Below are 13,871 nucleotides of genomic sequence, written 5' to 3'. Positions count from 1 at the left end.
GTTTTGTTCAAACAACTGGAACAGGCTCAAAGGTCCTTTACAGACTCCACATAAACTGCTCCAAAACTTTGAGTTACATGCTAATGGACTTCATGTGATTTTGTTAAAGTGAATGGATTTGGCCCAGAAAAGCTTGCAGTAACTTGCCATTTTAGGAACTTTTTGGCTTGCCAGACCTAGAAATCCGTACTAGTGCTATACTGCAACCTATCAATGGATAACCACAGCTAAAATGTTTTTGAAGTTCTCAGTAACTCAGATTAGCATCAAAAAGCTGGAATTTCTATCTCACCTTTGTATCTTTAGAGACAGCCTTCACCGTATTCAGTCCATCCTCAAGTATCAACAAATACATCCCTATCCCTTTACATTATATGTATACTTAGCTGCTTTGCTGTGGAACACAGATCTTCCAGGCTAATCCTCTCCCAGCCACCCCAGCTGCCTTTTCTTCTCCAGTTTTTATATCCCTCTTCCTCTAATTCTACCTGCAGTGAAAATCAGCTGCCACCATACTCACTATGGCTGCTGTTGTGGTACAGCGTGTCTGTTGTGATACTGCGTGTCAGCACTGTGATTTCAGACTAAAAGTTACTTTCTAGACTCAACTAGAGCAAGAGATGCCTCCTGTCCCCTGGAGATGTAATGTAGATTGTGAAATCACAGTTCACTCCTAATAACAAAATGGCAAGAGTTTGACCATGTATCAGGTAAAAATCTAATTATAAGGTTACCTCAGAGGTCAACAAACTGAGAAATCAGGTGATACATTGGTGGAGGACTTTTAAAAACTAAAAGGAAATAATTTTCTGTGTATATAACCAGAGCTGCAAAAGAAGAAGAAGAAAAAAAGCATTTTTCTAATCTGTGCAGTTTTTGTAAAGAAAAAAAAGCTCTTAGACTGATGCTAATGAAATCAAGGTCAAGTGAAAACCAGGCATTTAATTTTTTCTGTAGGTAGGGACAGGAATAAGACAACATAGGCCAGGTTCCCTCCATTTCTAAAGGCATGTTGAAATGGAATATGAAATCAAATAGGTAGATCTAATGATGGCATCATTATTCCAATTTATATTCCCCATTCATCCATAATCCATGCAAAGCAATTTATCGATACCACACTATTTTCAGGCAATATTAGACATTTAATAAACTGCTGCTTGGTCAACAATGTCCAGTGTGCTGCACCAAAAGTTTAAAGTGCCTAATGCCACCTGGTTGTTGCAAGCAAGACCAAATTCCACCAGTTCCTGGCTGGAACTGAGTTCTAGCTGGTTTGCTTTCAATAATTTCATATGCTTGAGGGAGCAGTTTACAAAATAACAATGATTACTCTGTTGGCTTTCCACATGTTTCAATTTATAGACCTCCCTGTAGAGAAGCAGATCACCCTACAACAAATTTGAGTCCACTGACAATAGCTTCCTTCCCTTTCATGAACCCCATAGAAAGAACTCATGGACTCCTCAGAGTCTGCAGACCACATACTGAAACCTGATCTGTTCCATTAAGGCAACTCTTGTATAGTTATGCACCTACCAAGTGAAGTCTAGAATTGGCATAAATGTGTTATTTCTTACACAGATTGAAGGATGTGTAACACAGATGCATCTAACAATTTATATTAAGCACACATCGCATATGCTCCATCAGAGCAGCTGATCCCGAAGCCCCGAAAAGGAATTTTATCAGTGACATCACTGAGAGCAGGATTTGGCCCATGTTTCTTAACACATAGTAATGCTGAGGATATATGTTGTTATATTACTGAATATTTTTTATCTTATCGCATGTAAGCTGACTAAACTAGGAGTTATTTATAGAGGCTAATTCACATTTTTACAGCATATGGATGTGCTTTTTGCCAGCTTTAGCATGAATACAGTTTATATTCATTAAGGCTGAGCTAGCTAATTAACCATAGACAGAATTAGCGAACAGCTTTCTAGTAATGGTACCTCCAGGTTGCCAATAATTTCATTTGGGATTTCACCCACTGCAGAATTCTGATCTTCAGCAGTGACACCAGCTGCAGCATCTGCCTCGAAGGACTCTACCTCTGGACAGGACTCTTCCAGGTAACCCTCTTGATCAGACCCCTAGCAGCAACCAACCACAAGAAATACGTGAGTGAGAACATCCTCCTGCTCTCTGCAAGACCAAACAGCGTCAGCCCAAAGACATGCAACAATACACGAAGCCTGCTTTTGAGAACTCCTGCTCTGACAGAGACCGTAGTGTCTCTCTTTCACTGCCCAGGCCAGGCAGATCCTGAGTTTATGAAGTCGCATGGGGAGAGAGCCCAGAGGTGCTGACTCAAATGTCCTCTGTTGACCGATTAGTGCATTAGAAGCAACTTCATTCAATCTTAGAAGAGAATGTATGCTATATTCTGGGGAATGAATATCATTAGTGACCGGGCTCCAATGGGAATAAATGAGGTAGGGAACTTATAGAAAAATAGCTTTTTTTTTTTTTTTTTTTTAAAAAAAAAAAAAAAATAAGAGGGAACAAAACTCTATACCTGAGATTCTGTCTCTGCAGCTGTTGGTGATGCTGTGAATGACGAATAGATACCTGGAGGTATGCCTTCTTCCAGCAGAGCAGGGACAGGGGAAACTGCAGGTTGGGCAAGTTCAATCACATACTGACAGTATTTTAAAAAAAAAAAAAAAAAGAGAGAGAAGAAAAAAAAGTAATTCATGTTTAATTATTGCTTAGAGATTTATTGCAGATTTTTTAAAATGGAAATGAAATGGCTGGCAAACAACAAAAAACAATACCTTTTTTGTTACTATCCAGGTGCTCAGAACTGGAAAGCATGCTGAAAATGATTATAGATCAGCTTTAATTTCTAGCTGCATCTCAAGGGGCCCTTTTTATAATACTTGGAAAGAACAGATGATTTTCATAATTTCGTAACACTACAGCTTCTTACTCATGTGGACAATTAAGTTTAGAAAACACAGAGCTTGGGTAACATGCAGTCTTCCCAATGCAAATTTGTCACTTCTGAACAGGGATCTTGTTGCACTTTGCAATTAAAGGGCCCAGCTGACCACCAGGGTATTCTTTCAAAGGAGTCAGCTGGAGTAAAGTTGTAGTGACACCGCATCAAAAAAGGCCCTAAGAAAAATATTTTGATATGTGACTATAATGTAAGGATTGCTAACGGTCCAAGTTTTGCTGCTTCATCAACTTGCTCCCATTTCTCTTTCCTGTGAACATGGGAACCACACTGGTATTCTGCTGGCGTGTGAACTGCAGCTCCAGGAATGTTCTGACAAGGAAATGGCTTTTTCCTCCCTGGAGTAGCTGGACGCGGCCCTTAGTCCTTGCTCGGGCTCTCGCGAGTGATGCAGAGTGCGGCCCCAAGGCCTCTAAAGGGACAACATTTTGTGTTGTTTTTTTTTTAAAAATGGATGACAGAACATATATGCCAAATAGGGTGACAAAAGGCATTTTTGAATGAGCTAGGAACAGAGTATAATACTAAAATAGCATGTCTGGGGCCTCTACAACGGGAAGTGCCCACCGAGAATACCGGGCAGATGTTCCAGTTCTGAGTCAGCTATTACGAACATGATTTTGCTCGGATCATGTAAGTCAACTACATTAATTCACATCAGGGTAATTGCAGCTCCCATAAATTATTTTCCTCATACCTTTGAAATAATAGCTAGGCTGATACTTGGTTTATTTAGTTATTTGCTACAGATAAACATGCTGAAAATATTAAAGCTTCTATACATTTGCAAAAGGGATAGCAGAAATTGGAAATAAACAGTGAGACCTAGCTATTGTACTTTTTTGCCTTAAAAATCTTGTTGTTCTAACAGCTTTTCAGAAGCTATGTTTGGACTCTGTCATTATCTTCAAGATCCCCTGTCATGCGTGAGCTCGCTAAAAAAGGTAGACAGCATTAGCCCATGTTTATAAGAACCCAAAAGGCTGACAGAAATATTTCCTGTGAGGAGAAAACCAGATTTTATAGAAGCATTTTCCTGTATCACTTGTGACTCAAATTTTACAGCACTGTGCTAGTGCCTACAGACTCACAAAAGGAATAGTCAGAAGGTTTAGTTTTTTCATCAAATTGAAAAAGCCTTAAGTTGACCTACACGTTATTCTTTCTAAAATAAAAAGAAGCTTTGTTTTCAAATTCTAATTTTTTTTTGAACTAGAGCTCTTTTGATTTAGCAAATATTTCCATTTCCTCTGATTTCTTACCTTCTATTTTCTTATTAAAAATATTAGCTGAATTGGAGGAGAATTCACAATTACTTTCTGCGTCTTTAAAATAACATTTTTTGGTTAGTTAGTTAACTAGTCAACTCAAAATATTTTCTTTATTTAGATTAAATCATTATTCCATTTACTCCCTCCAGTCCAAATTTCAAAAAATGAAACAATGTAAAAAACTAGACTGGGTTTTTAAAATCAGTTCCTGGCTGCTCAAATACATTTTTGTAGCATGGATAAGATTTTCAAAGGTTCTGTTTTAGAATAATATTTCTACTTCGCTGCGTCCTTTTAAAGAGAGCCATTCTTTACTCATCTGTTCCGTGTCTAATAATAACCCTTGGATCATTAAGAAATAACTAAATTACAGCAAAACCAGTCTCTTTAATGAGCCATAATAGTCTCAACATTCAGCCAGAAGTTTTTTAAAAAGACTGTGAAACTTCAATGTAGAATATGAAGTATTTTGTTGAGTAATAATAAGTTTATGAGCAGTACTACAGTTTACAGCCAAAATATAGTGACCTAAAAATGCCATTCTGCATTGCTCCTTCCTATACATTGTGTCCTTAACAAGTCCAGGGGAAAATTAGAATGAATGAATTGTGGTGAGAGCCCGAAGCCAACAAATGTATTTAAATGAATCCTTCTGATGCAATACTTTCCTTTAAAAAAATACAATTAAGTCTTTGTATTTCCTTTGAACAAAACCTCATGTTTAATAGCACCAATGGCTCTGTAGTAAAATCTATTTAAAAACAGAGAAGGAGACACAGTAAGTTTTATACAGTTACAGTGGCTTTAAAAAATGTTGCTAGTTTCTGAAGTCTGAGTAAATTTATGGTGAATTACTTCCACTGACCTACATTAAAAAATTCATCCTCCTTTTTTTAATTCCTGAAGATTTGTCATTACGTGAGCATTATTCACTATGACAAAGATGTATTACTCCAAGTGTCCTCTTGAATCAATATAACTATCGAAATGTGAGAAACAGTTTGGCAAGATGATAATGCCTTAAAATTAATTGGCAATATTTTCCTGCACGTTGCGGTCCAATGGGTCCATGAGAATTCAAACATCAAGAAAGTGTAAGGCAGTTGCACAAATGTGGAGGCAGTTGCACAAATGCACATCAGTGTCAGCTGCGGAGAAAAGGATGCTCCAAAAGAGACTGGTGGGAGCAGAAGTTAAACGCACTATTCTTACTAATTCCCAGGTGCGGTGGGGTGCCAAAAGGCCACTTGAATCTGGACAAATTAAAGCAGGCTAGAGGCTGCTCTAACATTCAGCAGAGGTTAATGCGGGAAATACCATTCAGCGTCACCTTTACTTTCCCATCCCAGTTGCACTGAGCCTCGGCGTAGTCACAGCTGAGGACCGTGGCTGGTGTTCAAACACTGCTCTCAATGTACAGCCCCATGCCACAATTTTTCTCTGGAATTCTTTCTAGTAAGAGTGGGCGTAAAGACAGGTAAATATAAAAAGTGTCATGTTGTTCTGTACATAAACCCACATACTTTTCTTGTTGTTGAGAGCTAGCAAATTACCTTTTTACAAAAGTAGGCAGAGCAAAGACAATAAAAGAACATACAGGAAAATTTCTAAAACAGAATAATGGCAGGAAAGAAGATTGGTAAAGCATTCTAATAAACGAGTCCCACAGATGTGGTAGTTATTATAAAATTAGCTTTGCATAACTTACCAATATACCATTACATTTTCCCCCAGATGTTATCTGTTACTTAAATTAATTTTGCTTAAGTTATTATTATTGCAGATTTTATCCACGCTGTATTTTATTATTTAAGTTTCTGTGGCATAAAACAAGCCCTGGCTGATAGCATTACTTTTAATAATATATGTAAGAGGTTTTAGTATTATACAAATGGCTGCTGGGTATATCTTAATAGTCATAGCACAGAATGTCTGCTCTCAAAATATTATGTAGATTAAAACCAGCTATTTACTTACACTCTAATTCAAGTCATTGGAAAGATTTGCAGTATTTATGTATGTGGTATGAAGGGAAACAATCTACTCAGGGAATAAATATCAGAGTTTGGAAATTAGCAAAGCTAAGGTCAAGGTCAGTTTGGATTTACTAACATACTTGCTGAAAATTAGAATTTATAGTTTATGCTTACTTATTTCGTAAATGAGAAAAGAGACTGAGGGGGTGGTGTATTTGCCTCTTTGAAACAAGGCTTTTGTATCATAGAAACATTTTAAAACTGCCTTTTCAGCTTAATATTAACTGAAATTCTGTACTCCTCTCCACAGGGTCTTAACATAAATTCCCTGTAGCTGATCTTACCAAACATAGGAAAATAATTATTTATAAGGATTGGAAAAAATACGCCACATTCAGCATGAACCATTTCTAAAGCCTTGTAACATCTTTCAAAGCCTTTCAATGGATACGGATTTGATTTTATATGAATGACAGACGCATTTAAAAAAGGGTGTTCTTTGTGTGTTATTCTCTATACGAATATCATCTGTGTAGTTTCTAATTGTATGCCAAAGGACCTTATGCTACCAGAGACCTGCACAGACTTCTCTCTTCATATGATCATATGTGAGATTTGCTATGAACCAAAATATTTAATGCAGGATTTACATTAGTTTGCCATTCATGCTAAGCACGCCCAGCTGCACACCTACAAACGCGCTGAATTTCAGTTGCTGGAATAAAAGGCATTTACAAGATATGGTTTGTTAGCTGCCTGTATTTCATGTGGTTGAATTTGAATGAATAACTAATGGACAGAGATGCACTGTCTCACACTGACTCAAACTAGCCTGCCTTTCCTTTAACCTGCCAGCATATGCAAACACAACAAATGTACCCTACTTGCCTTCTGAGGCATCGCCCACCAGCGTTTTCACAGGCGAGGAGGTTTCTGGGAGGCTGCTGATTGCGCTTCAGATACATCAGCAATGCTCTACACAAGGTCCAAAGGACCGAATGGTACTATGAAGCACTCAAAAACTTCATCCAGATGTATGATCTGTGCAGTGCGACTAAGATGGTAGAGCTTCCTTCTGAACGCCTTCCCTGTACACGTTTGTATTAATATTTAAAGCAGGATTAAGATCAACGAGGGACTAAACTTGGCCTCTGAAGTATGTTCCCTAGTTGCCAATGATGCACATGGAAATTCTGTGTGCATGCTCCTGGGCAGGAGTTTTCAAACCACTATTCCTTAAATGAGACAAAAGTTCAGTAAGTGAAAGGTATATTTTATGCTCTTTTTCCTGCATTTCAGAATTCAAGTTCAGACGTTTTAAAGAGAGTTTTCCATGTTTCTGAGCTGAGATGTGAATCAACTTTGTTGACAATACATCAGTAATTAATCTAGTCCAAAATAGCTATCTGAAGCAATTTGGTGCCTACATTGACAAAACAGGATCTACTCCTCCCCCCAGGAAGCTGTAAATCAGTCAGTGACATCTGGCCTCAAGGACATCAGAGTCATCTGAAATGTGGTAATTTATATTAATGAACATCAATATTAATTTTTAAATAAAAGAATTTGCTACTGCCATTATGTTTACATACAGAATATTATTTATAGCTTGTGTTCCTCCTTTCCTACATTTTGCCCATAAATTATTGTAAGGAAACACACTGTCACAGTTATAAATATTTTTCCTTGGAGTTAAAGCTTTTACATATCCTCTTACTGTTTTCAGTAACTATATGAGGGCAACAACCAGGATTTTCTTGCTACTTTAGGAACTGCTGCCAATTTTAATGCTCGACTGAGTAGAAAAGGGTGCTTCTACAAAAACAACCAAAGCCTTCCTCTCTAGAGATCTCTTAATGCAGAATGCCCTTAACACCTAGATTCTGTAAGAATATCCTAACATACCAGCAAAAAAATAACACTGATTTTACTGGGCTGCAGTCACCTACTTCTGCTTTTGCCAAGCTTCCAATTATTACTGCCAATTCTCAGATTATTTAGAAAGACAAAACAAGAGACATCCAGAAAAAAAAAATCCCCAGTTGGCTTTCATGCTGAGGGCACCTCACTAAATGAGTCACCTTGGAATGGTCACTCTAAATTCATATTGTGTTTAGCATTGCCAAATCTTCTAGAGTTATGGGATTACAAGAGAATCTCAGCTTTCATTTAAAAATAAAGTTAGTGTCTAGCTCTTATGATTGCAGAGGAAAGATTGAAAATATAAATCTTGAAAGCTCAAAAAACTAGACTGCAAGCAAAAGGAACCAAACAGCAATTACTTTTAAGCAAGTCTCATGATTTTTTGGGATCTGTCTCACCATTGTAAATGCTGGAGGTTAACAAAACCCTTTTAAAAACAATGCATACAGATTTTGAGGAGGGATGAAGGATTTTAGTTTTTAGTACCTGAAAGCGCAACTCTTGCATGTCAGGACTCTTCAAAGTGCCAGCTCCCCCTTTCCACTTTAAGGGCACCCATCAAACAAGCAAAGAGCAGGCAGCTCCTATTCTGGCTGTACAGGTGTACTCATCAGGGATCTAAAGCCATTAATACCCGCCCGCCCTCCCCAAAACACTAGAACCTTTCCCACAGTAACCACCTAGCTGGATCAACAACCATTAAAAAAGTAAGGTTTTTTTTTTATTAGTCAGGTGATCACATTAGAAAACCATAAAAGTAAGTTCTGTTGAACCCAATGCACAACAGGGAGTCTAATATTTTGGTGGCATACACCTTATCAGGCCAGAGCTTTACATTTCCTTGTTGTACATCTCTTTTTCCAAATCATTTAGTCAGGAAAGATCTGATATGAATGCTGAAAACATTATGATAAAAATGTGAAACCATACTTGGCCCGGTGCATTTTGGTACCTCTTTCTGGGAGGAGGCTTCATATGTTTTGTAAAGACTTGCTGCAGTCTCATACTCTCAGAAAAACAATTTGCACGAGAGCGTGTGCCTTGGCAACAAAATGGCCCGTAAGAATTAAATTGCTTAGGGGGATGGTATTCATCACACCTGCTTTAGGGGCTTTGTCAACCCCCTAATCCCCTCCTTGTAGTAAGCGCAAAGATGACTGCATCTCCTGAGGGGGTCAGAGCAACTAAGATAAATTAAGAACCTAACAATTGCTTAATATACCTACCCTGGACCACAGCAAGCACAGCCTGTTACCTCTCCCACTGACAAGGGAGGAACCTAGGGAGGAACAAGGGAGGGAACCTAGGAAAGCTGGGTTGCTCATTCAGGCTCCCCAGTTTGCCTGGTGCTGGGAAATATGAAGTGTTCCCTTCTTTATTCAAAAGACCGCTGCAGAAACTCAGTGGGGATTAACAGCACCACACATTCCTCCTGCAGCCCTGAGCATGTACGGTAAAAGTCAGACGGCTGTTGGCACTATCCTGGGCTGTTTTTTCCAGGTGTTACATCCGAGATGCAGCAACATCTCATCAACTATCCCTGTTCCACAGGGCTTTAGGTCAGCCTTGAGACTGCCAGAAAATGCTACCGTAGACATGCCTACCTCCAGCACGTATATCTACCTCTGGCATGTCTCCCACCATGTACACACCAGTTAGAGCAGGCATGTGTCTAGGGAGCTGTGCATTACCCACCAGATTTCTCTTCGTTCAGTAAGCACAGTCTTCAGGCTTTATCTAAACATGAGTACAAAGTATGTGAAAGAAAGGCACCAAGAAGATTCCCCCCAAACCAGGAAAACTTTAAAAGAAACATTTGAAACAAAAAAGGTTCAAGAAGTGATTGGGAGCTCCTGCTGAGAAAGTCTGACAGCAGAAAAATAATCTTTTAACTGTTGATACAGTAATGTGGAATCGCTGCCTCAAGTTGGACAGAGATCCCACCTCCTGCCTTTGTCCACCGCCGTTCTTGAACAGCCTTCCCTTCCTATCCATTTCCCCTGCAACCAGCATTTTCTCCATGCAAGACAATGGAAACCAGCATTTTCTCCATGGACAAGCCCCTCACACAACTGCCCCATACTCTGTACGTTCTTGCACCACCAAAATGACAAAGGAACAAGCTCTCTCCAAACTCCTCTCAGTCATCAGGTGCATTAGATGTGAATAGGCTTGTCTATATTGATTCACCCCTAGCTGATGCTACAGAAAAAAGCTGCTCTAACATTTAAAAAGTTGCATTAAAAAAAGAAAAAAACCAAACAGCCTAAAGAATATTGATTCTGAGCTAAGAGGAAAAAAACAAAATTGCTCACACAATTTAGAAACTACAATATAGATTTTTTAAAAATATGCTACATTAGAAAACTTCTCAGGATATACAGCCACATAAAAATGGGGAGCTTGTGTTCTTTGTTATTAGACCTAAAACATAAAGTCTTTGCCTGAGTGTGTAAGTTTCTGTTAAAACAACAATTTGTCCTGTGGACTGTAAATTCAATTACTGTTTTTATTGGAATCACATTTTGCTTTGGAAACAATCATGCAGAAAAACAACCAGTAACTTAGACATCTAAAAACATCTCAAAACAGACATGGCTCTGAGAACAAATCAGTTATGGTAATTCTCCCACTGTGAACGGCAATGTTTTTTAAATCTGTTTCCATATTTTTAATTAACACCTAGTTAAAAAAAAAAAATCTTACTGTAGGTCATTTTAATCACAAATGGGAAAACAAATTTACTTTATCAGAAAATTGACTCAACACTATTTTAGGGACTTATTTTCCATGTTTTTATCATCAAAATTGAGTTATTAACATACATTTTCCAATTTAGGAATGCAGAAGTAAGCCAATTTTTCTCTTAAATTACAGAGTTACAGTTTTCAGTCACCTCTCTGTGTGAAACTAGTCTATTTTAGCACCAGAATATTTGATCAGTAGACACAAAAACCCACGTAAGTCTAAGATATCAGCGCTTCTTTACAATTGCGTTTCTATGTAACTTGAATGTGCAGTATTCTCACCACAGCCTGTTAGTCAAAAGAAACCACCACTTCCTTATATCACACTTGAATTTCACATCCCATTGTAAACAGGCTCTCCTTATTACAGTACATGTTCATAAATCTGTTTATACTGGATCTCAGCTTGAATGCTGGGGTTAGTTTTAACTCTATCTTATAATACTGTCATTCACGTTAAATAAAACTGTAGTTGTGGATAGGGGCAGGGTTAGTCTGGTGAATGCAAGAGTTAAACAAAGCTTTATTTCAGCATAGCTTGGCTTGGTGGGTGACTTGAAATCTAATAAGTTTCCTCTTGGTGAACTGCCAAAGCCAACCACACCTTGGATGATGTGAGGTTGTTTTTGAGAAGGTAACATCTCCTTACAGATTATCTCCTCCCACTTCGACTTGGAAGGTTTCTGAGAAGAAGAGTCATTTCCATTTCTGTTGGGGCATGAAATGGTTTCTGGTGAAAAAGTGTATAAATCTCATTCTGCTTTGACTTGTTAGGAAGCTCATGACAAATCATATAATCAAAGGTCGATATTTCAAAATTTGTTTAAACAAAGGATGAGAAGAAACAAGCTTTTCTACCAAATGATTTCTCCCCAAATTTAAAAAAAAAAAAACCAACAAACCAACACTCACTTAACTCTTTATCCCTTATAAACTCTAAATTAACTTCATCTTTTAGAAAATTACCATACCATACACACAAGTAACAAAACCAACAAAAATCTGCCATTTGTTCAAAGAAGGTTTCCACAATCGTACAGAATTTTAACACAAGTCAGGATTGAGAGCAAACGCTTCGAACTTTGAAGTAAAAATCTTGAGGTGGCTATAGAATAAGTGAATACGAAGGGTACTGGGTTGAATTGTACACTATAGACTTACCTCCATTGCGTTTTGTCTTTCTGAGAAATTCTGTTCTACAATCGTACGCAAAGACAATGTGATCACCAAGTTTGCACACAGTTTGCCCAATGAGATAGAGACAACGTGTCTGTGATGGCCACCTTTTGATGGAAAAAAATGAAGCAATGATGTCAAAGAGATTTATTTATTTATTCCTTTTAGCAGCAGCTTTTCCCCGGCAGCTTTCCTAAACAGCAGCATCCTAAGTAACTAGAGGGAGCAAATGCCAAACATCAGCACCTTCTCTTAAGAATGCACAGCTGTACCCAGAAACATGACATTGCCTACTCTGAAGCTGATGTCTTTCGATCTAACCCTCAGAAGAAAACACCTACCAGGAACATCAAATGTGTCTGGATTGCCAAGTACAGAAGTTGAGGAGAGGGTAGAAAAATCACTAATGGCTGGAAAGCTCAGCTGGCAATAGAGAGAAAGGCGGGGTGAATGGGGACAAAGGAATTAAATCGGTTCTGTGAAAGGAAAGACTTATTCAGCAGCTCAGGGAAAAGCGTGGGCCAATGTGCAGAGGAAGAGAGCAGGAGCGATGGGAAGTAGCTAACTACAGTCAAATGTCTCACACGTGGAGGAGAGGCAGTGAGGCTGAAGAGAACCGTCTTCACCACTCCGGTAACAGAGTGCAATGCTGAACTGTAACACTTATTATTCTAGTCTCAGACTCCCCTTTGGCCCCAGCTGCCAAGCATGCCAGACTGCATGAAGCAGCTGAATGTCTAGTGTGGCTCCAACAGTATCTCTTGTTACCAAATCAAGATTTTAACTTACTTCTCCAACAGATTCATAACCCGAAGATCATATCAAAGATGGCGCTCTACAGGCTTCTGGAGGTGGGCCCTATTCACTTCCTTATCTACATCAGATATTTCCCTCTGATAATCCCTTGCTCCATCTAGACAAAATGTCACATATCCTAGGTCCTCCTGTCGTATGATTCTGTATTTTGATTTTAACATTTGGCAGAATATGAAGCAACTCTCACCACTGCCACTGGGTTCGTGTTTTTATGTTGGCCAGAAATATTGACCTATGCACTGAAACACAGTCTTTCTCCAGCTGATGCAATCCATACACACACACACACACCACACATATATATATATATATATATCTGTAATTTCTAATTGTTGTTTAAGCCTAGAAGGACTAACAAAATCCAAACCAAAAAATGGCCTTTTAAAGAAGGAATCGATACCAAGAGATGAAAAGAAAAAAGACCCTACAGGAGACCCTAAAGAGGCAAGACCCTACCAAATAAAATAGACATTTTCAGTATAGTCCCTCTGCACACACTAGCTTCACATTCATAGGACTGACTGGTTTAAGTGTTCTTTGCAGGTGTTCATTATATCATGTATACACCCAAATAAATCATACTGGGTGAACAGCTCTGTGTGGAGGAAATAGAGTTGATAGGAGATATGTTTGAAAAACTTGGCCCCAAAACCAGAGACAGGCTATTTCTCAGTGACAACAAGTAACTTAGCAGATATATTTGTCTCTCAATGCTAAATTGAGTCTCAAAGCAACATCCTCCATCAAAGACCTTAAGGTGCTCTTATAATACAAGCAATAGCCAATTTGAGCACTTTAACTGGATTTTTTTATAGCCTTAGAATTACTAAAATTGTGAACTTTAAATAATTATATTTCAACCAGTGTTTTACTAGTCCTCTCCCTACCTTCTCTGATTTTAATTTTCTCACTTGTCAGCATCTCTTGGCAGTGAGAACAAGAAAGACCTCAAACCTTTGCTGATTGCTTTCCACGCAATCTGATTTCTATAAAT

The 13,871-nt window shown here is 38.4% G+C and overlaps 1 protein-coding gene across 1 annotated transcript in view; it reads right to left on the bottom strand.

The window, feature by feature from the left end:
* Positions 1–1,910: 1,910 nt before the first annotated feature.
* The window catches only part of CABCOCO1 (ciliary associated calcium binding coiled-coil 1), a 49,734-nt gene continuing 37,773 nt past the window's right edge, over positions 1,911–13,871 (bottom strand). The window contains exons 6-7 of the mRNA XM_075717932.1: positions 2,525–2,647; positions 1,911–2,099 (exon numbers count right to left, since the gene is read on the bottom strand). Coding sequence (XP_075574047.1) covers positions 1,911–2,099; positions 2,525–2,647 — 312 coding nt within the window. The remainder of the gene's footprint in view (positions 2,100–2,524; positions 2,648–13,871) is intronic.

Source organism: Pelecanus crispus, chromosome 10, assembly GCF_030463565.1.
Source record: "Pelecanus crispus isolate bPelCri1 chromosome 10, bPelCri1.pri, whole genome shotgun sequence".
NCBI lineage: Eukaryota > Metazoa > Chordata > Aves > Pelecaniformes > Pelecanidae > Pelecanus > Pelecanus crispus.
The sequence above is the reverse complement of the archived record's forward strand: the minus strand, read 5'-3'. Positions and strand labels throughout refer to the sequence as shown.